General features: G+C 51.3%; 11 protein-coding genes across 11 annotated transcripts; 6 read left to right on the plus strand and 5 right to left on the minus strand.

Moving 5' to 3' along the window:
• Nucleotides 1-20: 20 nt before the first annotated feature.
• BD324DRAFT_578699 (3-oxo-5-alpha-steroid 4-dehydrogenase-domain-containing protein) lies at nucleotides 21-1,277 on the minus strand (the record flags this gene model as incomplete). Its single annotated transcript, XM_022013336.1, has 7 exons — nucleotides 21-154; nucleotides 206-383; nucleotides 434-569; nucleotides 624-731; nucleotides 783-865; nucleotides 917-1,084; nucleotides 1,155-1,277. The coding sequence occupies 7 exons, from the start codon at nucleotides 1,275-1,277 to the stop codon at nucleotides 21-23; spliced, it is 930 nt and encodes a 309-aa protein (XP_021871786.1).
• A 379-nt stretch (nucleotides 1,278-1,656) lies between these two features.
• On the plus strand, nucleotides 1,657-3,099 carry BD324DRAFT_641895 (translation protein SH3-like domain-containing protein; the record flags this gene model as incomplete). Its single annotated transcript, XM_022017457.1, has 4 exons — nucleotides 1,657-1,725; nucleotides 1,781-2,769; nucleotides 2,825-2,934; nucleotides 2,990-3,099. 4 exons carry the CDS (start codon nucleotides 1,657-1,659, stop codon nucleotides 3,097-3,099), a joined length of 1,278 nt encoding a protein of 425 aa, XP_021871787.1.
• A 246-nt stretch (nucleotides 3,100-3,345) lies between these two features.
• Nucleotides 3,346-6,284, plus strand: BD324DRAFT_623377 (major facilitator superfamily domain-containing protein). The gene is made up of 16 exons (XM_022015571.1): nucleotides 3,346-3,643; nucleotides 3,694-3,724; nucleotides 3,781-3,818; nucleotides 3,869-3,977; nucleotides 4,036-4,225; nucleotides 4,269-4,347; nucleotides 4,392-4,810; nucleotides 4,871-4,932; nucleotides 4,977-5,147; nucleotides 5,198-5,262; nucleotides 5,318-5,336; nucleotides 5,385-5,414; nucleotides 5,465-5,543; nucleotides 5,605-6,026; nucleotides 6,071-6,139; nucleotides 6,209-6,284. The coding sequence occupies exons 1-14, from the start codon at nucleotides 3,431-3,433 to the stop codon at nucleotides 5,795-5,797; spliced, it is 1,698 nt and encodes a 565-aa protein (XP_021871788.1). The 5' UTR covers nucleotides 3,346-3,430; the 3' UTR covers nucleotides 5,798-6,026; nucleotides 6,071-6,139; nucleotides 6,209-6,284.
• Nucleotides 6,143-7,964, plus strand: BD324DRAFT_623395 (kinase-like domain-containing protein). Its single transcript, XM_022015572.1, has 8 exons — nucleotides 6,143-6,423; nucleotides 6,476-6,484; nucleotides 6,537-6,850; nucleotides 6,913-7,027; nucleotides 7,064-7,121; nucleotides 7,179-7,315; nucleotides 7,379-7,716; nucleotides 7,776-7,964. The coding sequence occupies exons 1-8, from the start codon at nucleotides 6,271-6,273 to the stop codon at nucleotides 7,957-7,959; spliced, it is 1,308 nt and encodes a 435-aa protein (XP_021871789.1). The 5' UTR covers nucleotides 6,143-6,270; the 3' UTR covers nucleotides 7,960-7,964.
• Nucleotides 7,965-9,290, minus strand: BD324DRAFT_623396 (translation protein). Its single transcript, XM_022015573.1, has 4 exons — nucleotides 8,887-9,290; nucleotides 8,559-8,818; nucleotides 8,391-8,502; nucleotides 7,965-8,339 (listed from the first exon to the last, which is right to left on the minus strand). The coding sequence occupies exons 1-4, from the start codon at nucleotides 9,151-9,153 to the stop codon at nucleotides 8,001-8,003; spliced, it is 978 nt and encodes a 325-aa protein (XP_021871790.1). The 5' UTR covers nucleotides 9,154-9,290; the 3' UTR covers nucleotides 7,965-8,000.
• Nucleotides 9,291-9,331: 41 nt separating this feature from the next.
• On the plus strand, nucleotides 9,332-11,332 carry BD324DRAFT_623399 (hypothetical protein). Its single transcript, XM_022015574.1, has 5 exons — nucleotides 9,332-9,655; nucleotides 9,743-10,220; nucleotides 10,272-10,614; nucleotides 10,667-10,840; nucleotides 10,896-11,332. Exons 1-5 carry the CDS (start codon nucleotides 9,532-9,534, stop codon nucleotides 11,100-11,102), a joined length of 1,326 nt encoding a protein of 441 aa, XP_021871791.1. The 5' UTR covers nucleotides 9,332-9,531; the 3' UTR covers nucleotides 11,103-11,332.
• On the minus strand, nucleotides 11,333-17,690 carry BD324DRAFT_623403 (P-loop containing nucleoside triphosphate hydrolase protein). The gene is made up of 33 exons (XM_022015575.1): nucleotides 17,186-17,690; nucleotides 17,097-17,134; nucleotides 16,707-17,040; nucleotides 16,412-16,653; nucleotides 16,325-16,353; nucleotides 16,193-16,271; nucleotides 16,029-16,139; nucleotides 15,752-15,977; nucleotides 15,652-15,699; nucleotides 15,465-15,611; nucleotides 15,394-15,416; nucleotides 14,972-15,329; nucleotides 14,774-14,921; nucleotides 14,423-14,720; nucleotides 13,970-14,378; nucleotides 13,892-13,920; nucleotides 13,721-13,834; nucleotides 13,643-13,673; nucleotides 13,539-13,590; nucleotides 13,408-13,498; nucleotides 13,130-13,360; nucleotides 13,065-13,082; nucleotides 12,996-13,009; nucleotides 12,895-12,940; nucleotides 12,761-12,851; nucleotides 12,674-12,720; nucleotides 12,320-12,640; nucleotides 12,207-12,265; nucleotides 11,991-12,157; nucleotides 11,823-11,950; nucleotides 11,688-11,768; nucleotides 11,573-11,638; nucleotides 11,333-11,527 (listed from the first exon to the last, which is right to left on the minus strand). Exons 1-33 carry the CDS (start codon nucleotides 17,340-17,342, stop codon nucleotides 11,426-11,428), a joined length of 4,335 nt encoding a protein of 1,444 aa, XP_021871792.1. The 5' UTR covers nucleotides 17,343-17,690; the 3' UTR covers nucleotides 11,333-11,425.
• A 130-nt stretch (nucleotides 17,691-17,820) lies between these two features.
• On the minus strand, nucleotides 17,821-19,471 carry BD324DRAFT_623407 (RTA-like protein). The gene is made up of 9 exons (XM_022015576.1): nucleotides 19,273-19,471; nucleotides 19,207-19,220; nucleotides 19,069-19,160; nucleotides 18,947-19,009; nucleotides 18,880-18,897; nucleotides 18,659-18,825; nucleotides 18,242-18,605; nucleotides 18,091-18,184; nucleotides 17,821-18,039 (listed from the first exon to the last, which is right to left on the minus strand). Exons 1-9 carry the CDS (start codon nucleotides 19,340-19,342, stop codon nucleotides 17,971-17,973), a joined length of 951 nt encoding a protein of 316 aa, XP_021871793.1. The 5' UTR covers nucleotides 19,343-19,471; the 3' UTR covers nucleotides 17,821-17,970.
• Nucleotides 19,472-20,569: 1,098 nt separating this feature from the next.
• Nucleotides 20,570-21,704, plus strand: BD324DRAFT_623408 (putative ribosomal large subunit assembly and maintenance-related protein). The gene is made up of 4 exons (XM_022015577.1): nucleotides 20,570-20,830; nucleotides 20,889-21,178; nucleotides 21,230-21,331; nucleotides 21,386-21,704. Exons 1-4 carry the CDS (start codon nucleotides 20,602-20,604, stop codon nucleotides 21,680-21,682), a joined length of 918 nt encoding a protein of 305 aa, XP_021871794.1. The 5' UTR covers nucleotides 20,570-20,601; the 3' UTR covers nucleotides 21,683-21,704.
• On the minus strand, nucleotides 21,700-24,120 carry BD324DRAFT_645356 (hypothetical protein). The gene is made up of 7 exons (XM_022017610.1): nucleotides 23,602-24,120; nucleotides 23,261-23,550; nucleotides 23,051-23,209; nucleotides 22,884-22,993; nucleotides 22,534-22,828; nucleotides 22,333-22,479; nucleotides 21,700-22,283 (listed from the first exon to the last, which is right to left on the minus strand). Exons 1-7 carry the CDS (start codon nucleotides 23,882-23,884, stop codon nucleotides 21,810-21,812), a joined length of 1,758 nt encoding a protein of 585 aa, XP_021871795.1. The 5' UTR covers nucleotides 23,885-24,120; the 3' UTR covers nucleotides 21,700-21,809.
• Nucleotides 24,121-24,216: 96 nt separating this feature from the next.
• Nucleotides 24,217-27,227, plus strand: BD324DRAFT_680689 (hypothetical protein). Its single transcript, XM_022019089.1, has 4 exons — nucleotides 24,217-24,727; nucleotides 24,780-25,077; nucleotides 25,130-25,445; nucleotides 25,500-27,227. The coding sequence occupies exons 1-4, from the start codon at nucleotides 24,539-24,541 to the stop codon at nucleotides 27,115-27,117; spliced, it is 2,421 nt and encodes an 806-aa protein (XP_021871796.1). The 5' UTR covers nucleotides 24,217-24,538; the 3' UTR covers nucleotides 27,118-27,227.
• Nucleotides 27,228-27,307: the final 80 nt, after the last annotated feature.

Genomic DNA, 27,307 nt, shown 5'->3' on the forward strand with positions numbered 1-27,307 from the left:
TTCTACAAGTTCTCATCACGCTAGTAGAGAGGCGGGAAGAACTTGTATCGCTTCCCAGGGAAGATCTTTGGGTCAAATTCCTTTTTGTATCGAGCGTACTTTTGCCCACTCCAGCGGAACATGAAGTAAATAGCAATGATGTTGTACACAAGGGCTAGTGAGACATTGTCAGTATTGTGTCTCCTCAAGTCTCTTTTTCGCTCACTGCCGAGGTCGAAGCCAGTCATGATCAACAGGCCTAGCACGCCCAAAGTCTCAAACCAGTAGTTTGCGCATACTGCCGTCCCGAAACCAAATCCTGTGGGGTACTTTCTCGGCTTACCCTTGGGTTGACGGAGTGTCGAAAGGTGATAATGAGTGTAAAAGTTTAAGTTTTCGCAGATCTGATGGAGACATCGTAAGCTGCGGAGATTTCATCTAATGGATGACTGACGAGGATGAAGAATCCCCAAAAGTTGATCCATCTCGAATCGTTCAGTATTGATCCTTGCAGTGCACGAGCGCCATATGCCGGGCGATACAGGGTCAAGCCCATGAGGATTCCAACAACGCCCCAGTAGTACAGGACACTGCAGACGTGTCAGCTTTGATCTAAGGAGAGGGACAAGCAGAGGCCCACTCACTTGCGGAAGACATAAGATAGTGGGAGGGTAGGTCGTGAATGAGTATGAATGAAGATGGACTCGAATTCCCTCTTGACGAAATGTAGGATGGTCAGATTCCGAACGGTCCTAGCAGCATGTGTGAGCTGATCCAGGCCCTAGGTTGCCGACAACGCTCACAATTGAAGAGTTGAAGGCTCGTATCGACCCCAAAGGTGATGAGAGAAGTGCAAGAACAAAGGATTGAGGAAGATGACGCCGGCCTGAACCTAGATTTCAGCTGAGGTTCAGGGCTCTGTATTGAATGGACTGACATATTCCCAGATGTATAACCACTTGTAGCCCGTCTGCCTCCCCAAGTCCTTCATGCGCAATGCGGATCCATCGGAGACACCATAAGAGGACAAGGTGTTCTCATCGTCGACCAGTGCAACTTTTTTACCGTCCACATCGATGGTCAAACGCTGTCTATTCGGTACATACTAGACATAGAGCGACGTCAGCGACGCGACAAAGTTTGCATTGCAGTGGGGTATGACCGATACCACCAACCTTTGGGTATTTGGAGTGGATGGCAGCTTTGACCTCTCCGACCGTCAACTTGCTGACGGGCTGACGATCGAATGTGAAGGGGACTGAACCCTTGTTTGGCACGGAGACAGTGAGTGACACCATGACCGATAGCTGATGGAGAAGTACTCGTTCAACAGCCATACCATTATTGATCTCATCCCATTCACGCAACCTTCGAGGTTGGGATAAAGTAATGTAAAATTAATCGCCACATTAAATATTCAGAGTCTCTAGCTTTGACGACCTGAATTTCGAAGGATGGAGGCAGATGATAGAGTGGTCATTCACCTTGCGCGCGCTTACCATGAGCACGAGCATAGCCAGGGTCATAGGCAGTGCAGCTCCGAGAACATATGGTGTACGATCATGTCTGGCCTCATCATCTCGGATCCCAGCCTCAGCTCCGACGTTGAATCGGCAGTATGCTGTTCAGTCGACAAAGTACGATGAGGCAGATGAGAATATCGAAGGATATGGTACCATGCTGGACCGCAGGAAGGACGAGTCAATTCTCAAGGTTTGGAAAGGAAAGGGTGTTCCTCATGTCAACGTGAGTGATCTTGGAGCCGTTCTGTCACCTCTCTGGCTTAATTTCATTGCTACAGTCCGTTCGGAATCGAATATCCCTTATCCATCCGCACTTATGGAGAGGCAAGCCGTTCAGGGAACTGACACATGCCAAACGGAAGACTGGAGGACGTGACGAAACCGGTAGAATCGCTACGAGACATGTTGGAGGAGGAGCCAAGCAGCGAATCCGGACAATCGACTTTTATCGATTCATCCCCGGCATTCACGATGTCATTCGATTGGAGTATGATCCTGGTCGATCATCCCATATCGCCTTGCTGAAACGACGTGACAATGACGCCAAGCCCTTGACACCTAACGAGACGACTGAAGAGCGAAAAGTCGCTTGGCAAGTCATGCATGGGGAAGGAAAAGGCCGCGGGAAATTTCCGTCCGAGGCCAAAAAGGCCGTCTTGTCTGGCTGGAGTTATATTACCGCTCCTGATGGATTAAGGGCAGGGGATACAGTCCGATCATTCAGGATGGGTGTACCTCAGGACTACGTCGAAGGCTGGAACGATTTGAGAAATTCTGGTGCGATTAGGCGAGCAGCAGACAAGGCAATGGAAGCTGCCGAGGCCGGTGTGGATGAAGATCTCAACGACGAATATGACATCGATGATGATCCAGCTTCTCCTCAGACAGTAAACCCTCCAGCCGTCTCGCATGCCGACGCAGAAATCGGACCTCGTGCACTTGCACTGTTCCGAACGGAAGCTATGCAACCTGGTAATGTGTTGCCTCTTTACCTCATTCCACCCGGTACTCCGATTCACAATATCGCCTTGAACCCATTGGCGAAGATGACCTTGGTCAGATCGGCTGGAACGACAGCTGAACTCGTTGGACATACCGATTTGAACGGGGACTCGTTAGGTGGTCTGGACGTTTTGAAGATTGGAGGTCAAATGAGATGGGATGGAAGTGTGACCAAGACCAACGGGTGGGCATTGGTCAAAATGGCCAGTGGAGAAATTCGAAGAATCAGTCCGGGAGCATGTGCAACTGTTGGCCGAGTCAGCAAGTGAGTGCGACCCCTGTTCCATCAAACACTATCATGCTGACAGACTCCGCTTCAGCCATCAGCACAATCAAATCTCCCTCGGAAAAGCTGGACGAGCCAGAAATCTTGGAAGACGACCCAGAAACCGTGGTGTCTCCATGAACGCCGTGGATCACCCGATGGGAGGTGAGTGACGATCAGTCTAGCTACCAGATTTTGAGTGCTGAAATCTTGCTCTCAGGTGGTAAGGGTAAAGGAAAGAGTGGAAAGGAGTCTACAAGTATTTACGGATGGACCTCAAAGGGTCGACGAACGAGAAGAGCCTCTGACAAGGGCGGAAACAAGCTGTGAGTTTGACATGGCCTCTGGGAAATTTTCGATGCGACACTGACTCGCGCCTCCTCAGTCAAATCAAGGAACGTCCAAGAGGAGAGAACAAGAAGAGGAGGAGGTAGACCATGGCTCTGTCTGCATATCGCATCTTCAAGCTCAAAAGGAGTACTCTGATGCATGGTTTTGCCCCATATGTTGATCGGATCCGAACCTTTTTTTATTTTTTTGGGCTGGCTGGCTATACGAGCGGTCGGCCGATTATAACGGGCTTCCAAGTGACATTGATCATTGAGGAGCAGCTGCACACAGCCGTTTTTCTGATAGGCACCAGTCTCAGCTTCCGACGGGCATGGTACGGCAAGCAGAGAACATGCAGGGCCGCGATCACAGCGATCGGCTGGTGCCAGCAGCTGCCAGTAGCTCACGTGTGTCTGGTAATGACAATCATGAGTCGTCTGGGAGATCAGGAACCGTGTCGAGATTGTCTGGTATGCTATCCTCGGTGCGGCGTTCATCAAAAAGCTCTGAGAGTAAGAAGAAGCGTATGCCTTGGGGCTACAAGGTGGATCGAGAGCTCAGCGTATTCAGTTCAAAGCTGATGACGGCCTTCAGTGGAGATCATCGGCCTGGTACATAACAGCGGGTAAGTTCATGGGTGAAGCTTGTTCGTGCTGGTCTCGGCCTGATCCAGTAAACCAGTTGTTGGTGTGGGAGTGTGCAGTGATGCCTTGACATATGTACGTTCCCACATTCGGACTCAGGCATCAAGATCTGACCATGATCGTAGCAAATTATTGTTCCCGTTCTGCCATACCGACTACAGTCATTGGGCTACACAAACGTATCAGAGAAGGTCTCATGGTTAGCATTCGCATACTCCATTGGCATCTTCGTCAGTGCGTCAATGATCGCCTTCCAAACTTGAACCAATCTACTAACGAAAGACGCGGCCAGGTACATTCCCCGTGGCATACTATTTTGGTCGATATCCCTATCGTAGGCTGCCCCTGGTAGCTGCCGTGATCATACTCGAAGCTGCTCAAATACTGTTCATGCTTGCTAAGCCTTATGCGGCCTTGGTGATCGCTAGATTCCTGATGGGCGCGGCGAGTACTGTCGTCTGGGTCGTGGGGTTTGCCTTGATGTGAGCAGAAAGGGTATATGAAATATTATTGACTTGGCCGTAGATGTGAGAACGTGGATGAGGCTCGCATAGGTCGACAGATTGGTTTCGCAGTCTCTGGCGTGTCCATAGGAACGACCATTGTAAGTGATCTTTTGCCTCATTGCCGTACTGACCAGGTCTCCAGGCTCCACCGATTGGCGGCGCGTTATACTGGAATTTAGGATGGTACAGCCCATTTATCTTCACCATCGCCTTTCTCGCAGTCGATACAGCTGCCCGGATGCTCGTGATTGAACGCAAGCAAATGATGAAGTACGAGTCTGCCAAGACGACGGATATGCCTCTCACTGCCACTCCTGAATCCACTACACACATGGATGGGGATGAAAAAGCCAGACCCGATCTCTCGACCGATCCTGAAGCTGCCATCGCATCTCGAGATCGATCACCTGCATCAACTCGCGTTCCAAAGATACCGGACAAGGTCAAATCGGATCTTACACCTTGGCAAGTCGTTGCCAAGCTAGGAAGATCGTCAAGAGGGATGAACGGAGTCACCATCACTTTCATCTTTGGCTTTGTCCTAGGTGCATTGGATCCAACGTAAGTTGCCATGACTCCCTCGTCAGACAAGTTCCAGTGCTAGTGTTGATGACTCCACAGACTCACACTTCGAGTCCAATCTGTCTGGCATAAGAATTCAGCATTCGTCGGACTGGTCTACTGTGAGACCAACGATGGCGTGACGCCTGCTGATGAATATCATCAGTGGCTGCATCGGCTCCTACGTTCATCACTGGACCTATCATCGGTGCCCTGGCAGACAAGTACGGCGCGGAATGGATCATGGCTCCATCTCTGTTGTTGTCCGCCCCGTGGCTGCCGTTGCTCATCCTCAAGAACAGTCTGCCCGGATTTATCGTTTACTTTGCTCTCAGCCGTGGGTGACGTCCTCTCGTTTCACTCGACCCGAGCTCATACATCGACTAGAGACTTTCTTCAGTTGTGCTCTTGGGCCGGTCGGGCTGGAATTGGCCATGGCAGCGCGGGAAGTAGTGAGTTGCGTCACACCTGTTCTGGCACCGAATGGCTGATCAGAATACTCTACAGGAGGGCATGAGCGAGATCCGTCAGTTGTTCATCGAATGCGGGAAGGATGACACTGACAAAGCTACAGACCAATTTTCAGCGATGAATCTCGCATTCTGTAAGTTGTCTTCCTGTCGATCTTCTGGTTCATATCGCTGACTGCTACAGCCATATCAAGTGCGATAGGATCCGTCGTTGGAGGACAGATGTATGATCGGCTCAACCACGGCTGGGAGGCAGTCTGCTGGTTAGTCTATCCATGCTTTGTGCTAATAGGACAAATCGAGGCTGAAGTCACACGCACACAGGTTCATGTTCGCCGTTACCATTGTCTTCATACCTCTTCCGTTCTTGACGGCTGGTAAGAGAACGTTATGGGACAGGTGTCGAGGTCGACCGGGCAAGTCAGAGACAGACGACGATGGCGCGGAAATCGAGGCCTCGGAGGACCTCCCACATCGTACCACAGAGTCACGCGATTCTGGTGAAACACCAACCTAGGGATAGGCCTGGATCTCGCCCTCATAATCGTTGCTCGCCGCTGTACCACCTCGTCTCGCTTAGCCCGTCTCGCCTCAATCCGCCAAGACGAATTGCGGATCAGATAGGTGTCAAGCGGCTGGAAATGCGCCTCCAAGCTTGAGGTTGTAATGCCTCTTTGCGGATCAGCTTCTGCGCCACACGTGTGCAAGCAATATCAAGATCCATGCTTCCGTGAAGGCCAATTCTCCCTTTCATTAGCGTTGCATTCATTTAGGCAATCCAGTCTACGCACAGTTATGCAAGCTGTCTGGTCGATGCATGAGTCATGAAAATCTTGCTCCATACGATTTAGCGCTCTTCCCTGGATTGACAAGCGTTCCGGTTCAGAACTCAGCTGAAATACCCGAAAACCATAGAGCAAGCCGCCAACCTCATTCCTCGTCCGCTTGACGCTTGTCTGCTTGGCCAACTCTTGTAAATGTCAGTGTATCATGTCAAGCTCTGAGGCTTCATCTTCGAATTCTCGAAAGGTGGGACAGCAGGTTGGCGAGGTCAGATCAGCTCTTCCGCTCGATAAGCTTGTGCCCTACCTCGAGAAGAATGTCGATGGATGGAAAGGTCCGCTTGAAGTCAAGCAATTCAAGGTGAGCGATTAAGGAGAGACGAAGAAGACTCAGTTGCTGATACGCCGTTTAGTTTGGACAGGTCAGTGGACTGTACATCACTACCCTGAGCCTCGACTCAGTATAGCTCTTAGTCCAACCCGACGTACCTTCTTCTGACGCCGTCAAAATCCTATGTTCTCCGGCGTCAACCCTCGGGTCCATTGCTCTCCAAGACGGCCCATCGGATTGACAGAGAATATCTCATTCTCTCGTCATTGAGCAGGTATAACTGCTCTCTATCGTCATCTGATCGGGAAGACCATGGTATACCAATACCGGAAGTTCATTGTCTCTGTATGGACCCTGAAGTAATTGGCGCAGGGTTCTACGTTATGGACTTTGTCAAAGGACGGATCTTTCAAGATGTCAGAATGCACCATTTGAGTGCGAAGGAAAGGCGGGATTGGTGAGCTCGCCGCAACGGTTGCATGAACGCAACGCTTGCCCGCTTACATAGTCCTCCCTCAGCTTTCGTTCAGCTGTCGAAACGCTCACGAGATTATCTTCCATCCCCCTGGACCGCTTAGACCTCCCGAATCCTTTCGCCCCAGACCCAGTGAAGAAGCCATACTTCTCTCGAAACGCAAGTTTAGGTCGATTGACCGTGCTTACCGTTCAGGTGAACTCACTATTACGTGTCTCAGAAGCTCAGTCCAGAGCCAAGTCTAAGGAGACTGGTGAAGCCCCTCCACCCTGAACGAGAGTGACCGAAGTTGACTTTCAAACTCTCTCAGGCAAAGAAATCGGAGAGATATGGGGAACGTCCAAACTCCGTCCGTGGTTTGAGCATGGTGCTCAGAAAATTGCACAGGAAGAAACGCGATTAGGTGTTGCGGGCGTAGTCCATGGCGATTACAAGCTGGACAACTTGGTGAGACGACGAGTTTTTTCTTTCGCTGAATCATTCTAAATCATGCTGATTATCATTTGGTAGATCTTCCACCCGACAAAACCAAAAGTCATTGGAATATTAGACTGGGAGCTGTGTACACTAGGCTCTCCGCTAGCAGACCTTGCCAACCTTCTCTTACCGTTCTCCTTCGCCCCCGTCAGTGACTCGGCGTTAAAGCAAATGCTGGGGACGAGATCGGACGCCACCCTCATGTTAGGACTCAAGGGTCTGTCTTCCTCCCAGACGGGCTTGCCGTCTCGAGATGAGCTAGAGTCATGGTGGGTGGAAGGGATGAACAGTGAGAGGCGATGGCATGCGTCACCGATGGGCAATGCGGAAGATTGCGCACCTCAGTGGTCCTGGCCGATTCAGCATATCGAGTGAGTACGCCTATCAATAGAGAGAGAGAGGCAGTTTCTCACCTACGCGCTTGTCTCAGCTGGGTCAGATCCTGGACATTGTTCAAATTAGCCATCATCGCTCAAGGAATAGCTGCTCGTGCAGCTCTCGGTCAAGCCAGTTCTGCGGATGCCAAAGCGGACAGTAGAGCAGTCTTTGACTTTTTCGGCAAAATGGCATGGACAGTCAGAAACGAAGTAGAAGGGGAGAAGTCAAAGCTATGACAGAGTATCTGTTGCATTGTATACTCTTTACGTGCCTACGCCTACGCCTTGCCTGGACCTGGCCACTCCATGACGGCCGGCCAATCTGCCGAGGCCGCTTGTTGAACTGTGACGGTGGGTAGCGGCAGCGTCTTGACTCCCTCTGCTAGCCATTCTCCGTCTGGCTTTCCGCGTTTGAACTCGTTCTCAGCCTTCCACTTGGTAGCTCTAACGGCGTCTCGGACAGAAATGACGGCATCGTCGAATCCTGGTACCGCGCCACGGACAAAGATCAAGTTCAACTCCTTGTCGACTCGATGGACGAGAAGGTTGTGCGTTGTCCTTTGCTTCCCTCCCATTCGACCAGGCATCTTTTTGCCTTTCCAGATTCGACCGGGGTCCTGAGCAAGGTAATGAGCACGTGAATGAGTCGAAGGAAGCTAACAGCTCACCTGATTGGCTCCCATGGCTCCTGCTGACCTATGACTTAGGGTTGTTCCGTGCGTCGCGGGCTGACCACGGAAGCCGAACCGTTTCATCACACCCTGGAATCCTTTACCAATGCTGTGGAAGCAGAAGTCAGCAGCTGGATTTGTGAACTGTCGGTAGTGATTGCTCACGTCTTTGCGATGACATCGACATATTGACCGGGAACGAAATGAGCCGCCGAGATCTCTGTTCCAACAGGAATGAGAGCATCCTTGGTTACGTGGAAACTCTTCAAATGATATTTCGGATGAACTCCGGCGCTCTTGAAGTGGTTGATCTGATTTTTATGTAATCGACGAACATTTGGACGATCTGAAGCTCCAAGCTGCATCGTGTATTTCCCTTCAGGTCCCGTGGGCGACTCATGCCGGATGACCTGACATCGATCGACCTAAAATGAAGTTTCGCGATTCATTTAGCTTTCGAAAACGTAACAGACTGCCGGTTCATCCGACTTACCTGCAGGACAGTCACTGGCCATCGTTTACCATCCTCATCCCACAAGGCCGTCATGCCCCTCTTCATAGCTATCAATCCTGTCCGCTGAGTGAATGGCGACCATCTAGCTGGAGGTGTAGATTCGGAAGATTCAGTGGGAGGCGGTGGAGAGGGTAATTTCGATGAGGAGGCTTCGGGCTGAGCTGGAAGAGGAATGGTCGAAGATAGTGCTCGCCTGCTGAAAGATGAGCTGCACGATGCGATGGCGGCTTTGAGTAGACGGGGCATGTTGGGCTCTCGAGAGAAAGTATTGAATCAACTCAGCTCTTGCAAGCAGCGGAGTGACCCATAATTTTGGGAAACCCATCTGCCAATTCATTGTTACTTTATTCGGCCCCTCCTATTAAAAATGTCTAATTCTCCGTCATTTGTTGCGTATTTTTGAATCCCCATGGTGTGTGTGTGTCTCTCTCAGTGCTCAACAACAAACGAAACGATTTATACGACTAACAGACCGGTCGAATTGTAAGAACAGCTCTTCATAGACCCGAGGAGTAGCATCGAGCAGGTGAAAGACTCGACAGCCCATTTGCCCCAGCTCGATATCTTGTTATCGGCCCGCACGGCCATTACACATTGTTGTCACGCTCTTAAAGGGACAACATCATGACCACCATGACAACACAGGCGGCGGCGGCGCCGCCTCCCTTGTCTTTGTACATTGAGGATGATGCCGCTTCATTTCGACAATCCCGTATGATGTCTCAGCCCGCACCATTGATGGATCAATGTGAGTGCCCACAAACAGGCTCGCATCGGCATGCTGATAGGGGCCCGGTCTCCTCTTTTTTCTTTTCTTCTGCGCCCTCTCCTATAGCACATTTACGACCTGGAAAGCAAGCTGCTCTGCTCTCTCACGACAGGACACTAGAACTGTATCGAGAGAATGCGAAGAAGACAAATGATCCGGAACTCATATTCGAATTCGCAGTATTCATGATTGATGCTGCCAAGACGATGGGTCAATCAGACATGGATGATCCTTCGGCCAGAGGACAAGATGGACGAGCGGCTCTAGTCAAAGACGACAAAAAGGACGAATTGATCAAGGAAGCAACGACTCTATTGAAACGTTTGGCCGATCGAGGATACCCAGATGCACAGTACTTTTTGGCAGACTGCTACGCCAACGGAATAGGGACAGTCAGGGGAAAACAAGATTTTGATCGTGCTTTCCCTCTTTTCGTCCTGGCCGCAAAACATGGTCACCCAGACGCTTGTTATCGAGCTGGAACATGTTGTGAGCATGGCTGGGGCTGCAGAAGGGAGAACCCGAAAGCGGTACAGTTCTACAAGTGAGTATCATGGCTATCAGGAGGGCAGCTCGATCTAACGATGTACTCTAGAAAAGCTGCGGTGGCTCTGCATCCAGGAGCCATGTATCGTCTAGGTACGGCCGAATTGAACGGCTCTCTCGGTCTCCGTAAATCGCCAAAGGAAGGTGTCAAATGGTTGAAACGATCCGCCGAACACGCCACGGAAGAATTCCCTCATGCGCTACACGAACTCGCCCTATTACATGAGCGAGGAATCGAGAATGTTGTCTTCGTGGACGTCGACTACTCTGCGGAGTTATTGGCTCAAGCTGCCGAATTAGGATACGCTCCGAGCGCATTCAAGCTAGGAGACTGCTACGAGTACGGTCGGATGGGGTGCCCAGCCGATGCCGCGCTCTCTATACATTACTATGTGAGACCTGGCGGATGCTTCACACTAGAGCAGCTGACTGACTGTCCGACAGAATATCGCTGCAATGCAGGATCACCGAGATGCTTGCTTCGCCCTGACAGCGTGGTATCTCGTTGGATCGCCTGGCGTCTTACCGCAATCCGATACAGAGGCGTATTTATGGGCCAAAAAAGCCGCGGAATTAGGCCTGGCAAAAGCTCAATATGCCGTCGGCTACTTTACAGAGGTGCGCGGGCTTCCCACATCTTTCGTGAACCATTTGACTGATGGTTATTCTTCAGACTGGCGTTGGAACCGCTCCAGATCTGAACGAAGCCATGAAATATTATCGTAAAGCAGCGGAAGCTGGCGACAAACGAGCTCAAAAGCGATTGCTAGCGAATAACCGGACGGGAGTTCACGCTCTCGACAGGAGATTAGAGATGGAAGCTATGAAAGAAGACAACGGCCTCGGTAAATCCAAGGGCGACGGATGTGTGATCATGTGATGGAAACGGACGACTTTATCTTTTGATGACTTTGGGATTTTCAACCTCTTCACTAGTTTGACTGCGGGCCATAGATATTGGCATCTGAGCCGAGAGATAGATCAAGGCTGTCTGCTGTTGGGCGGTGGTGGATGGCGGACACGGACTTTTGTTCCCCAGCTGTATTGTGTTTCTCTCTCTGTGTGTGTGTCTCTCCTCTGTACACAATTTCTGCATCTGATGATCAATGTATCGAGTGTGACACCGATGCAACTAATTATACAATATAAACATGTTACAGTATGCTTTGTAAACCGCATGCTTGCCAAAAAGCGCGATGCTGTCTAGGCTGTCGCAATAGTAGAAGCTCCGTGTTGTGTCTTGTGCGCTGTCATGGCTGCTTCGGCATCCGCTTGAATGCGCAGTAGATCTTGCCGAGTGATACTCTGCATGATGGTCAGCCTGGACTGCTACTTGACGATCCGTCTCACCTTCTTCTCGCACATGGTCCTGAAGATGGAGTTCGAGTCGTCGAATAATGCAAGAGGCGTGTCAAACTGATGTAAACATGTCAGTCCAAAAAGTGGCGATGCCACTAAGACTCACCTCTGCAATTTCACCAGCATCCATGACGAGGATACGATCGTAGAAAGCGACCGTTTGAAGACGGTGCGCGATCGAGATGAGCTGTGTGAGAGAATTAATCTACCGCACCGTCAGAAGCGAGGCTTGCGAACTTACTGTCACATGTGAGAACTCCGTTTGGATGATCTTTTGGATCAGTGCGTCCGTCTCGGGGTCGACCGAGGAGGTAGCTTCATCCAGCAGGAGGACTCTACATCCTTTAGCCAACGCTCTCATCAACGCGACTGAGACATTGTCAGACACGTATTCAACGAGTGAGCCCACGGAGCTGCTTTTCTCCGGCAGAAAAGTTGTAACCCTCTGCCATGACTGGTGCATCCAATCTGAACTTGTCGCGCAAGCTGTGAGATGCACCTGCGCTATTCTGAATGAGATTGAGGGAATCATTCAGCTCAGCATCGGAGCGGAGCCCCTTGGGGTCCATGTTGTCCCTGTGAGTCGATCATTAGATGATTTCTTTCCACTCTGACCTCCACTCACCGAACTGTTCCGGCGAACAGGAAAGCATCCTGAGGGATAATCGCAATACCATTTCGAAGCTGAGCGGAGCATATATAAGTCGGAGGATACTGAGGTGCGGTGAACAAACTTACGGTGTCAATTCCCAGACCACTGAGATCGACTCCGTCAACGGAAATCACACCGTCAGATATCTCCACAGTCCTGAAGAGCGCTTGGGCGATCGAACTTTTGCCGGCTCCAGTGCGACCAATGATCCCAACTTTCTCGCCGGATCTGATGGTGAAGGACAGTCCTTTGAGTACCAGAGGTAGATCATCCCGGTACTTGAGTTGAACGTTGGCAAAATTGACTTCGCCTTTCGTGGGCCACTGTTCTTCAGTCGGGTCGGTCGGTTTCTTTGCCTCTGCCTCAGTCTCCAAATCCATGTAATGCTGGATTCGTTCCACGTCGTTCTATCCGTCAGCGGAAATCGCGCGGCAACACACCATTTCCTGTTCGCAGACTGCGAAGACGGGAACCAGACTTGTCATTGCTGGATTCGGAGTCAGCCAGCGGTCGGTATGGGACCTCACTATATGTCGCCGCCAAGGTGTAAGTGAGTACCACTCCGAACCTTGCGGCGTTGACGGACTCTCGGAAGATGACACCGAACATTGCGATAAGCTAGGAGATTGAGCAAAGTCTTCCTGAAAATTTATCATCTCACCATTACCAAGAGATCTGCCACGAGTTCGATACGCAGGTACAGCCAGCTATGGTGCGTCAAAACATGTTGCTTGACAGCGACTGAACGCTGCAGCGACTCACCGCTGAGTCGTGATCTTCCACCATTCAGTCAGTCACCTTCCTTGCATTGGTCAGTCAGAGTGCACCTACAGTCAACACGTATGCGCGCTGGCAAATGATCAACCACAGTAACGAATCTTCGAGGGTAAACCTACATTCTGATCATCGACCGAATCCTGAACTTTCTTCTGGAAGTTGAGCTGCTGATTGAATGCTCGGATGACTGCCAGCCCAGCGAGCTTGAAAATGATCATCCAGCGTCTGTTGTCATCTATCAACGGCACGCTCACTTGCTCTGCGAATGATGAGTAGACGTGGGATCGAAGGTTGCTGTCGACTCGCTTGACTTCTCTGGATGTCTGTCGGTAGTAGGTTGCTGAGATATACTTTATTCTGATCAGTTTTCAGATGATCAGAACGCGGTCTAGCTCACAAAATAGAAGAGGAGGGGAATAAATGCAAGTCCCAACCAGGGATAGGCGTAGACGACCAGAGCGAATGTCCCAAAGAGAGCCAAGACATTGCTGCAACTGTCAGTTCGAGGACAACATCAAGTCAGCTCACGACAGGAGTTGCTGAAAGTATTGCGCAAGCTTGTCGTCTAACATCCGGATATCTGAAGATTCTATAAGACGCAAACGAGACGGCAAGGTCGATTCATGCCTCACCTTTCGACAAACGACTGATGATTCGACCAGTCTACGACGCTGTCAGTTGCGCGTGAACGTCCCATGGTGTATACTCACAGGCGTCTTATCATGCCATGCGGTCGGAGATCTCATGACTTTGTAGAATGCTTCGTTGAACATTCCGAAGCCTGCTCGAACACCAGCGACAATCATGCTAAAAATGCTTCCCCACTGAAGAAGACCACAGGGTCAGCGTTACCCTATCGATATCCGGAATGCTTGACTTGCGATACAGAGAGCATAGGCAGCGCCGAACCCTGGGAAAATCAGGTTTGGGTCGTCGATCCGGATTGATCGTTCACTCACCAGCGTAAATGCCCATGTACTGACCCTGCGAGAAACCAGGGATAGAGCCCGCAGACCAGTAACCCAAGAAGAGAGAGTTTCCGACATTCGCAATCTGTGTTGCGATCAAAAAGAACGCCGCCACAAAAATGTGCCTCCAAGAATTCACAGAAGCTAGATACCGCTTGTACACTGCTCCTGAGACTGATCCAGTGAGACGCTCTTCATCGACGATGATGTGACCACCACCACCGCCAGCAGCCGCTGTGGTTCTTGCTGGGATATGATTTGCAGCTGACTTGCCATCGGAAGCCTTATCCTTGGCTTCGTTGTCCTCTCCAGATTCTGAGGAGGAGCCGCTACTTTCAGACTTGACAGTTCCAAAATCGTCGATGAGCGTGCGAAAAATGCCCTCCTGTCCCATAAGATCCTGTTCAAGAGAATGAGTTTGGACGAACAACGGACGCAACCCACGTAATAACTTCCTTGCTGTACGATGCGGCCTTCGTTGTCGTCATCTCTGTCCATGACTAGGATTATGTCGGCATGTGGAAGTACGTCCAGCTGATGAGTGACCAGGAAACGAGTCCGGTTCGCAAATGGCCCTGTAAGAAGACAGTGCTCTACCAGATGATGCCCGACATGGGCGTCAACCGCAGAAAGCGGATCGTCCAGAAGAACAACCGCACTGTCTTCGTACGCAGCCCGAGCGATACAGATCCGCTGACGCTGACCTCCGGAAAGAGTGATACCTCGCTCCCCAACCTTGGTCCTGTGGTGGAAGGGCTCAGCATGGACCCGGGTCTCTTCGCAACGAGGACTCACAGATCGCCATCGTGCCACATCTCTACGTCAGGTCGAAGGGCGCAGGCATCGATCACCTCGTTTACTCTCGAGAGATCCGGCTTCTCAGGTTTACCAAAGGTTATATTCTCGCGGATCGTTCCAGACTGGACCCAGGCATGTTGTGGCACTGGATCTGAGTTCAAGAGGTATCCAACTTTGATTCCCCGTCGCGCTCACCATAGCTGACTGGTCCGCCAAAAACAATCTCTCCGTGGAGCTGACGCAATTCATTGATCATAGCCAAAAGAAGCGAGGTCTTGCCAGTGCCTACGCGACCAATCACACAGACCAAGGCGCCATGTGGAATCGAGAGGTCCAAGTCTCGAAGGGCGAAGGGTTGCCTGTCTGCATCAGATTCCTTCTCCGCGTCAGGTGTCCCCTCCCGACATGGCTTATCCTTATCAGTGGTTGTGGTCGAGTCGCTGCGCTTTGCCTGATCAGGAGGCGCTGCACTGTCGAACTGAAAGTCCCCTGAGATACTGACTGCCATTGAGGCAGTCCCATCGATGACGAGTCGCTCTCGGAGCTCATCTGACTATGATTGCCGGATCAGTAACGACCCTGGGATGGGTTCACCAAAATACTGCATTAAATCTCACCTTGAAAAGATCCCCGATCCGTCCTGCTTCATGTCAGCGCGGCCATCACAGCCTGGACTGCAACAACGTACGCATTGCAGCCAATCCATCCATGAAATTGGACAGCACCATGGGTAATTGCTGAACGGGGTCACTGATGATGTTGTATAGCTGAAGGGAGGAAAAAATGGTTGCTGCATCGAGCTCATGACCAGTTAGGCTGTACGTAACAAATGTGACTGAGAATGTCAGGCGGCTGAATGAGGCGGGCCAGCTCACGAATCGCAGCGAGGACGGGCATGAAGAAGAATGTAGCATTGACATTCGCTGAGAAATCAGTGTCGTCTGCGGTCGATACCTGTGAGAAAAGCTCGCTCACCTCGTACGAAAGTATAGCTTCGGATCTTGTTCAGCTCCATTTCCCTGAGTGCCATGACTCGAGCTGCGAATACATCTTCATAGGCATATTGTTTGACGGCTCGCATGTTATTGATGATTTCCGTCAATAGTCTGATCCGGTCATCGACGATATCCTGCTGCTCTGTTCGCAGCCTCAAGAGACGAGTGAAGAGAACGCCTTGCAAAGGAGAAGTACCTATGAGGAGCTGGTCCGGCGGTCAGAGAGAGACGGCACGACGCAAGACAGAGGTGCTCACGCCCAGCCCGACCAATGCGGAATAGCCGAGGAACCAGACCAACAAGGCGATCCCGATGATGATCTGTAGGACGAATCCCGGACACCTAGTAGCGTGTACGAATGTCCATTCCTGTCAAGTGCATCAGCTGGTAGACGTCTCAACGAGGAAGGGAGAAGCCTCACCAGGAAGCTGGCATCAGCGGCGACCAGATTGTTGATTTTCCCGTTTGTCATCGTAAGTCTCGATTTGCCTGACAGCCGCCTGGAGAGAGGCTTAGCAAAGGTTCTGGCCCTGGCAGGCCAACGATCACTCACATCGACTTCCGAGAGATTAAGTCGATAGCCTGATCTGATAAATCCAATGGCTCCGATGCTGGCTCCGATGCGTGCGTGAGGACTCACCCCAGATCTAAGCAGAGAGCCGAGCATGTATGACCGTTGCATCCCTTGAGCTTCGAAGACGGCGCTCGAGTAAAGCATTGCGAACAGTCCAGCAGCCACACCGATACCATACCCGATCGGCTTTGAAGGATTTTGTCCTGGCGGTTGACGTCCAGCTTCAACGTCCTGGTGATAGTCATGAGCGAGTACGATCTGTCGGATCAAGATACGGGTCACAAGTGGGGACGCAACTGTCAGCGCAGCTGAGTAGGAGCCCGGATCAGCAACTGAAACTATGGTGTGTAGGGATCCTTACCTGCACAGATGACCAGGATGGATGAGATGATGATTGATCGCATGTCTGTAGCATACACAGCTTTGGGAAACGACATGTTGTATATCTTGCCTGACTCAACAGCCCATTTGCCCGATGCGATATGCTTTGCCTTGCGCTTGCCATATGTCTGCGTGTTGTCTTCGAATGAGTCTTGCGCGGGAAGTCTTGGTGTTTTGGGCACCTCCACTGCGAGACGATCAGAACTCTGGTCGGCTGCCTTTTCATTCTCATTGAGGGCTTTGGTCTGATATTTCTCGGGTCGGAGTGACGGTGGGATTCGCTTCATCCACTCCAGCTCCAGACGGTCAGCCATCTGTGGGGTGATTTAGCGGATACGTGCACGCTCCCTAACGTCACAAGCTAGCTCACTGTACGGCTTGACATGCTCTCGGGGAGTGTCCAGAGGTCTAAGACGAGCTGTGAATTCGCCTATCCATCAATCGAGTTGAGTTACTCACCTTCGGCTTGGAGAGGTCGGGAATAGCCTACTTTCATCAGAGGCGTGATCCAGTGAAAGAAGAGTCTTGAGAGTGGGTTGGCTGTGTCTTGAGGGAAGGTTTCCCCCTTGAAAACGCCTGAAGGCGCAGGAGCAGGTTTGTAGAACGGCAACGGCATGATGAGTAGGTTGCGTAACTACGTGAGGACGTTGTGATGTCTTAGGACTGGTGAGCTTGTCAGGGGGTTACCTGAGGGTGATTGGGTATGATAAGGAGCCTGAGGGGCGCGATCAAGACGTCCCTTATAACTTTCTCAGTACGCAACCTGAACCAAGGTCCTCCTTTATCCGTACAAGCTTCTCCGACTTTGGCCAGGAGATATACTTGGTGTTTGATTCCTCCTTTGTGTTGCAGGTTCTATCATTGTGAAGTACCTCGCCAGACTGTGACTCATTCGGTCATCGTAGACTCGACAAGATATCAGATTACTGTTTTACTCATCATCGCTGCAATACCAGGTTCAAGGGGAATTTGGCTCGTGAATATGATTTTCATCGCGTCGCTCGCCGAGTCACCCTCACGTCCGCTCACACGGTCTTGAAACTGAGGCACCGACTGAGCTTTTTTAATCCTGTTTGTTTTCTAGAGTTACATCAGGCTGTCAGTGCATGAGGAATTAGGCGAAAAGCACCGATCACATCCATCTACGGCTACTACTGTCCTTTCCAGAAGCCCAAAAGCGCTGACCAGTGATGCGTGAGTAAAAAAAGCGAATCTCAGGCCCAAATCAGGGTACAAATCGAGGCTTAAAACTTGAGAGGGCGACCGATAGACAGCCCAGGATGGATGAGCGAATACAAGAAGAGGAGTGCCGTCTGGAGTTTTCTCATTAGCTGTGAATCCCGGCCAAGTGAGCCCTATCTCACCATCATGGCCGCGTCCATAACAAGAAACAGAGGTTCATTAGTGGCGATTGCACCAGTCCAACCATCCGCCAGCTCCACTGATCTGAAGAGGGACCTGAACGCACATGTGAGCATCGACGACACTAGAGATCATCGCTTGCTTCTATCCTACCTGATGACGATGAGAAGAGTCGTAAAAGCAAGAAGCTTGGCCATAAGGCGGAGCCTGCGTGGCTGTTCCAATGGCACCGCGCCAAAGTCCAAAGTGTGGGTCATAGAAGCCTCTGGTCCTGCTTGACTTTCATGCTCCTTGTCGGTGTCGGTGTCTGGAGATGAATCTGATGCTGATGTTGTTTTGTTGATGTGCTCATGGGAGTCGGTGTCGGCTGGAAGGGACGACTCCGGTCGCTCCACGTTGTCTGAGCGGTTTTTCTGTTTAAGAGCGAATGGTCGATACTGGCGGATGACTGGGCGATTCTTGCTCCATCGATATAACCACTCGATGTACAGTATAATAGAAACGACTGTGACGACCACTTGGAACCAACTCAGCACAGTGAAAGATTTGGTTGGCGTAAGGCCAGCTCACGCTGAAGGATGATTCCTGCTGTCATCATGTAGGCGCCCCTTTGGGCGTGACCAAGGGGTGCCGTCCCTGCCCAGGCACCTCCACCAGCTTGGATGAATAGACAGAGGACATCGGAGGTGATGAAAATTATGCGGTAGGATCGAATGTCGATAGAAGAGTACATGGTGCTGTGTAATTGTTCAGGTCAAGGTATGGTAAAAAATGTGGCCATGAACACTGACTTTGTGCGCACAATGAGCCTGCAAAGAAGTCAGACATGAAATGACCAGTTTGATTGGGCTCACTCACTCTCCAAGGAACACATAATTGGCAGCTGAAAAGAATGTGGGCGCTATCACGAGCAAGCAGTCCCTGCATATTGTTGAGCCCGGTGCACGTGTAGTATATCTTCTCACACGAGGGGCACTCACTGCATGACAAAATCATTGAAATTGTAATACCACGTTCCTCCTTGATTCGGCTGCCATTCTAGAGTCGACAGGCTTTTCACTCGACCCAGCCACTGGAAGCATGAGGATGTACACTCGAAGCGTCACTCGGAGACTCACGCCCAGAACTTCCACTACGGGAGAGAAGGTCAAACATGATTCGCCACATTAATTTCACCAACCTACCCAGAGCTCCCATACCTAGTGTTGGCAGAGTCCACCACGTCCGCCAGTAGACCCCCATAACGAGCTGCATGACTATAGTCTGGGTCGGTCTCTTACACACGTAGATTATGAGAAGTTGACGTACCGAAGAAAACGGTATCTGCACCGAAAAACCTAAACATAAAGATCGTTCAGGTCCACACAACTTCAGCGATTCGCGACTCACAGCCAAGTGGCAGACTTCGTGAGGAAGTACCCATATTCACCATATTCGACTTTACCGCTGAAAAGGTTTAGAGAACCCGTCACCATGTTACATGGTACCGAGACGTTCCGATTCACATCGGCAACGACTATACTCCAGCCTGAAGAAGAACGTTATTGGACGCATCCCATTGGTCAGATACAAAGTGGCAGACGAATGGCGTCAAACACTCACAAGATGCGTTGGCTGACATGATGCCCCTAAGGACGCACGTAGTTGGACCTCGAATATGAAGACTGGCAAAAGTGACCGATGCCAGGAGGTCTCAAGGCTTATGTCGGAGAATCCGGGGCGGTCCTGGATTGTGTATCTCGCTGATGCCATTTTTTTCCTCAATACATCGATTCTCAACCCCTCTGCGCCGCACCATTACTCCCCTCGGATGAGATCTGTTTTAAGCAAGCTGTCTCTCATTCCTCGCTTCCCAGTGCGGTTCTTGCTCCCCGATTCATATATATATACATGAGGCGTCGCACAGGCGCCTTGCTGGAAAGCCTCCCTATCATCTCTGTGCCACAACTAATGGACTCTACCGTGCGGCCTTGGAATGCGGTAACTCTACGGAACTCAGAGTACGTACGAATCGCTAGGGACCAGCAAAAAGCCACCATGTTCCCGACAAAACTTTACAGAATCAGGGAATATATATGGGCACAAAGTGGGAAGGAAGGAAGGAAGGCTCTTACGGCAGGGTTATCCGATGTTTGTTAATTTTGGGATGGATAGCCTGATTTATGCCCAATCTTTCCCCTTTGGCGATACTACTTTCAACCCCATTCATCTCGTGGAGGCCGTGCTGAGGAGCAGAGGGAGGCAGGGACGGGGATATCAGTCCAGCCGCCGCTCAGCAGGCAAACTGTATGTATAGATCCGACCGCTGCTCCCGTTCCTTGAGGAGGGGAAGGGATTGCCGGCGGAAGATGATGCCCTGGCTGTCCCTGATCGGAGTTGATAGACCACGGAGTACAGCTTGAATCTCCGTACCACGTGAAAGCGGATTGGCTCTGTCTGACCAAAAGTTTTGAGATTCTCACCTTTTTGACAAAGTTTCACTTCCTGGCGATATTTTCGACACATCGGACACTATGGCGAGTTTGCTGAAGAGTGCAAAACACAAGGGCATGGGAGAGGGAGGTGGAGCTGGATATAAGGGCAAATCAAAGGCCGACCAGAATGAATTGGAACAATCTGCCGAAGGTTCCAGCTCGAAACCGAGAAAGGACAAAGTCTTGATGCTCTGTTCGAGAGGAGTGACGCAGAGACACAGGCACCTCATGAGAGATTTGGAGGTCCTCTTGCCGCATACAAAGAAGGGTGAGAGGCCTGTTGCTGCTTCCTCAAAATGATCCATATGTGCTAAGGCAGCCTTCAGATTCGAAGCTCGACACCAAATCTTCTTTGCACCTGGTCAACGAAATCGCGGATCTTCACTCGTGCAACAATACTCTTTTCTTCGAAGTCAGGCGACATGAGGACCTGTACTTGTGGCTCTGTCGAGCACCCAATGGCCCGTCTGTCAAGTGTCACGTGCAGAACATCCACACGATGGATGAGCTCAAGATGACTGGAAATTGTCTTCGAGGCAGTCGAGGTATCTGTGTATTTGACGGTGGCTGGGACGAGGACGAGCACTGGAAATTGCTCAAGGAGATGTTCACGCATGTCAGTGGTGGTCATTGATCCGTTACGTCCCGCGCTGAACATAATGCCCAGGTCTTCAGTGTCCCAAGGACATCTCGGAAGCTGAAACCATTCATCGATCACATTCTCCTCTTCTCTATCCTTGATAACAAGATCTGGTTCAGAAACTATCAGGTACGCCGCGCAAGAGGCATTCGTATTCCGTTTACTCACTTTGATACTCCTCAGATAATCGAGAAAGACCCACAGCAACCATCTGGACCACCACAGACTTCTCTCGTTGAGATCGGACCCCGTCTCGTCATGACCCCAATCAGGATCTTTGAGGGATCTTTCGGCGGACCCACGTTGTTCCAGAATGCCGAATTCGTCAGTCCCACGGCCATGAGGGCGGGCGTTAAGAGGGCTCAAGGTGAGAAGTACAGAGTGAGGAAGGAAGGTCAATCGGAACGTGATGAGCGAGGCAAGCGCAGAAGAGAGGAAGTGGGTGAGGATCAATTGAGCAGGAAGAAGGTGTTTGCTTGAGAGCATGTATATCATTGCACGCAAGTCATATCGTTACATCTAACTCATATCAAATCTTTCGATCTGCCCTACAAAGGACACGCCAGTCTCCTCTACGATTTGATGACAAAAAGCCCTCCTGACAACTTTAGTCATCGTTGGTCGCTTTAGCTACCTTCGGGGGCATACCCGAATCGTCCTCGTCCATTCTATCCCTATCACGTCCTCCTCGGCCCCCACGACCATCACGTCCTCCTCTGCCACCTCTGCCACCTCCTCTGCCCCCTCGTCCTCCCCGTCCACCACCTCGTCCTCCATGTCCTCTGCCTCCACCGTTCCGTCGATCCTCCCAATGCCCGTTTCCTTTTCGCTCGCCGTTCTGCTTGTCCGCAAGCATCTTGCCCTGGAAGTTTGCTCGGATAACCCAGAAATCTCGCTGAGCATCCTCAGGCATGCGTTCCCACAGCAGTTGGGAGCCTCCGAAGGGGATATTGGCCTCGTTCAATTTCCGAATCTCATCCTCTGAGATCTCGGTACCGTCACTTTTGGCAAGTCGTCCAAACTCGGATCCAGGAGGATAAGCGATGAAAGGCTTCTCAATGCCATTGTCGATGACCCGTTGCTAACATACAATCAGCACAAGCTTGCCACCTAGAATGTGAAATGCTCACTTTCAAGTCCTTCCAGTCACCATCTTTGCCACAGTTGACGAATTTGACCACGGCGTTGGGTGTGAAAGCAACCTTCTCAGGTTCCCGAACCTCTCCAGTAGTAGGATCGCACTTGAGCTCAACGCCGTTGTACTCGAGGGTGAGATCCTGAAGGGCATGTTCAGCAGAGGCTCGACAATGACCCCAGACATGACCACCCACTTCAAGCTTTGCCCACTTAGCCCTCTTGTCCTCTCCATCGTCATCTCGATCTCTTGATCGCTTGTTGCTGTCTCGTCCATCTCTCTGTGTAGATCTAACGGCAGGAGGCTTGCCAATAACGGCTGTGGACGGCGCGATCTTGGCAAGATCTGGGAGCTCTCCGGCCTCGATCTTGGCCATTTCTTTGAAGGCGTTGAACTTGCCTGGAACAGATCGCTGATGTCTGTCTGGGCCACGTTTGGAGCTCTTCATGTCAATCCCCTTCTCCTTAGCCTTCATCTGGACGTAGGCGTCTCTGGCGAAGGACGTGGCATCAGAAATGGTTGCAATTGTCACATGAATTCGCTCACTTGGACATGAATGTCATGCTTGGTCCATCAGGAGTGAACTTGGGCAGCTCCTCGAGTGCCAAGAACTTTTCCATATCTGAAGCATGCCGGAATTCGGCGAAGACTGACCCCTTGAGTGAGGTAAGTGAGCTGCAAAGGAACCCGGTGGGCATGGAGGAAGAACTCACCTTGAACTTGCCCTTCTTGGCGACTGAGGTCGAATGTGTCCCAGCACCTGGTGCATCTTCTTTTCGTTTCCTAACTGCCAGAATTTCGCCGAATTGCTCAAAGTACTTTTCCAACGCTTCTTGAGTGTTCTCCTCGGTATCGCCCTCTCCAAATCCTTTCTGCAAGGCTGTAAGTCCAAATTCCGGTTTCGGCTAACGCATGAAACTTACGACATAGACCGAACGATCGTAGGCGCTAGATCCGGACCCCTGCTCGAGCTTCCTAATTCTGCGGACGTTGAGACCATGCTCGCTGACTGACAACAACGGATCGCTGCCTTCGCTCTTGATGACTCGTCTCACGGCTCTAGCGGCAAATTGAACGCCTAAAGGTTCGAATTCTCGCATTCGCTGGAAGGTCATGATGGTCTCGATAGGAACCCATCCTTGGGGGTTGCACACAGTGAGGGTGAAGAAGAATTTGTCCTGAGGAAGGTTGGCATCGGAGAAGTAAAAGTTGACTACAGTGCTATGTCAGACACTACGAAAATGACGAAGTCACGCTTACTCACTCTGCTTCGCAACTTTGGCCATGAGGTCCTCGACCTCCTCGCTGGTCTTGCCTTCAATCTCAGGTACTGTCAGATCGTATTCTGCATCTGGTTTAGAGTCGGAGATATCGTCAGCGTAAGGTTTGGCCTTCTCGCTAGACTTGGCGGCAGTGGAGTTCGATTCTTGAGCCTCTGTCTTGGTTTCAAGGGTCGAGGAGGAAGTTTCCTCGGAGTGCTCTGCTGGGACTGTTGATTCGGGAACAGCCTCGACAGGTGCATCCACCTTGATGGCCTCGTCGGACATGCTGCGGGAGGAGGCGGGGGAATGAAGCTGGCCGATTAAGCGATGAGAACGTGCAAGGTACTGGTATTACTTGTCGTCTTCTCTGAAGCAATCAAGCTGTCTCTGTCGCTGCTTCAGACCTGACAGAAGACTGTACAAGTTGTTCAACTGATTCACCGACTCCTTTCGCTTCAACTTTTTTTCTCCAATGCACATAAACTTTTGAACTTCTGAGCCACGTGGAAAATAGGGGAGTAGTATCTGACGTAAGCATGTGTCTCGTCACTGGGCTCGGCGCTTTCCGCCGTTTACCCTCCTCCTGGGAGGCTTGCACTTTTGGCTGTCTTTGACTTCTGATATATCCCATCAGATAGAAGGCTGATCTTCCAAAAATGTTCTCCCGGATGGACTGTTCCTAGAACACAGAGAGGAAGAGAGAGAGAGGGGGGGGCTGCGCACAAGGGGCCAGGGTCCTGCCTGATCGCTGACAGAAGGGCTCCAGGAAGAAAAAGAGCGATACATGTATTTCTCCCATCTCTACTCCTTCTAACTCATCTTCTCTCATCTGGTCATTCCGTGCTGCAGGCTCAGCGAAAAATTACACTCACATTCCTCTAGACGAGGACCTCACATTCATTCACTTTCTCCTGACTCCACTGAGCCCGCTGCCCCGCAATGTTCACCTTCAGCGCTGTGGGATTGGGGCTCTCCCTCTTCTCTCTGCCATTCACCATGGCATCCCCTCCCGCTGGGCGATGGGGTCACCAGTCCGTTTACGTGCCTGGACATCAGGCAATGTACGTGATTGGAGGTCAGGTCGTTGAGGCCAATGAAGAGATCACCAATGATGTGTTGATCTTGCCTGTGAGTTTGATTGCCAGGGGGAGATTTCGGACTCTGACGGAAAATGGTTCAGCTCAACCAAGACAATCCTTCGTTCCTGACTGGACCGACAACGGGACTACCTCCTCATGCATTCGCTTCGGCAACTCTGGCCGAGGATGGTAACTCGATCATCGTCGTTGGAGGAATGACCTCGAATTGCGGTTCGGATGCCGTCACTCATACCCTTGGCCCTGGCTCCAATGGGTGGACCGCGGCCAACCCGACCCGACTTGTTCGGAGGCGAGGAGCTGCTGCCACTTGGGTGGATAATGGTTCCAGTCAAGGTGCTATTATGGTCGTAGGTGGTATCTCGGACCACTATGTCTGTTGTGAGTGCTACTCAAGGCCGCATCTTCCAACGCGCTGACCTTTTTCTCTCAGCCTCCGCCACATACACCTATCCCGTGTCAGACATCTTGTCTCTTCCCCTCGGGACGGGCTCCATGATTTCCTCTCGAAACTTACCCACCGATCTGACTGGTTCAGATCTGGCAATCTCTGATTTTGCCCTTGCCCATGCACCAGATCACTCCTTGTATCTCGTTGCCGGTCAGGATTCCACCGGAGCGCTTGTTTCGCTTGACACCATCGGAATGTGGACCAAGGCCAACGGATGGCAGTCGCAATCAACGACTGGTCAAGTCCCATCAGGTCGATTGGGAGCTACTTTGGTAGCTCACCCAAGTCTCGACTTGCTGTGAGCTTTTTCAACTTTCCTGGACACGCCGTGATAAGCTGACCTCTTCCCTAGTGTCCTCCATGGCGGGTCTAATCCCCAGTCAGAAGGATCCGCGACTGATGGAAGCTCCTTACTCGCCGTCCTCAACACCACCTCTTGGGTGTGGTCTTCTCCCTCGAACCTGCAACCTCCTGCCTCCACTGGCGCCGCATACCATACGTCCATCATGACTCCATCCGGCGTCATGATCATCGCTTTCGGATTGAGCCCTGACGGCGTACCACGTTCGGATGTGTTTTATCTTGACGCAAGAGGTCCGTCCATCAGCGAGTGGACCTGGAAGTCGTCTTGGTCCGCCGACATGCTCGACCAGTACACAGTCAACAATTCATCAAACAGTACCAATGTTGGAGTCGCAGCGACATCCCCTACCGAAACAAAGTCGGACATGTCTGCTCCTTCATCTGAAAAGACGACGACGACTATCGTCGTCCCTGTTGTCGTTGGTATCTTGTTGATTGTGCCTGTTCTTTTGTTCTTCATCCGTCGTCAAGTCCGCATCAATCGAAAGCGACGAATGGCCAAACACTTTTCGTTCTCTGCTCAAGATGATGATGGCGACTTCACGAGACCCGTCCAGCCTGTCCGACTTCGCCGTACCGACACTCAATTCTCCTTTGGGCGAGATGCCAACGAGAAGGAAGGAAATGCCTTCACAGACATTGTCTCCGCAGTGAAACGGATTGCCCGTCGGAACAGGTCCGACTCAACCTCCTCGAATGCTCCAGGAGCCGGCGGATCTATGCGAAAGACATCGCGGCTGAACGAGAAGTCTATGAAATGGGAAGAAATCGACTTTGGTCTCGGTAAAGTGGATCAGAATCGAAGTGCTCCTCCTTCTCGAAACCCGTCCATCTCCACCGGTCCCACTCAACGTCCACCTAGCTCTGCCGGCGTAGCTTCTACTTGTAGCAGCCACAACCCTTTCTCTGACGATGGTGAAATTCTTGTTCCCGTCGGTACCGATAGCTCGCCGCGAGTCGGTACCCCAACAGATGATGGTCAAGCGCACCTCGTACCCGGACTTGAGCTGGACCCTGGATCCATGACGCCCACTCAACCCGTCGACAATTTCCATCCGTCTCAAACGGATGGACTCGACTGGAATATGTTGGCTCAGGAACTTCAAATCAGACCTGCCTTCCGATCCATTGATCCTTCTTCAACTTTGAGATCTCATGCCCACACTGAGACTCTCTCGCCAAGGACACCGACTTCGCCTTCCATTAATCGAGTCGTCCTTCAACCCGGACATGGCAGGCGAGTCTCGGAGACTCTCCCTCTGAACGTTCACAACCCTCATCTGACGAGATTGAGTGGCTCTCCTCGAGCCGTCTCTTCTCCTCTGGGAGGGAGAACTCTCGTCGATATGGGCAGAAGGGGATCCGCACCGTCCATCAATATTAGGCCAGTGACCCCTTCCAGTCCCGGATCGAGCGGTACCGTGACACCCACCAATCGGGTGGTGTCTTATGACTCGACGATGAGAAGGGCAAGTAACCCCATGGTCATCCCTGTCTCAGGATTTGATAATCCCTCCATCAGCGGAAGGGAGACTCCTAGCAGGCTGAGAGTCATGAATTATTCGGATTCAGACTATGTTCAGCCTGCGCCAGGGATGGCTTTGTGAGGCCGCTGATTGTTTGGACATTGTAGCTCTTAATCTCTGGCAGATGAGGCTGGCTTCTCGGTCTGTAGTCTGTAGTCGGACGCAGGCATGCATCGGGTGGGGTTTTGAAAGATAGCAGGGTACGGGTTCCAGGGCATGACTGACTGCCACTCATAAAATCCATCGCCCAGATCATTTGAACGGGCGCTTC

Source organism: Kockovaella imperatae (assembly GCF_002102565.1).
Source record: "Kockovaella imperatae strain NRRL Y-17943 chromosome Unknown BD324scaffold_5, whole genome shotgun sequence".
Classification (NCBI taxonomy): domain Eukaryota; kingdom Fungi; phylum Basidiomycota; class Tremellomycetes; order Tremellales; family Cuniculitremaceae; genus Kockovaella; species Kockovaella imperatae.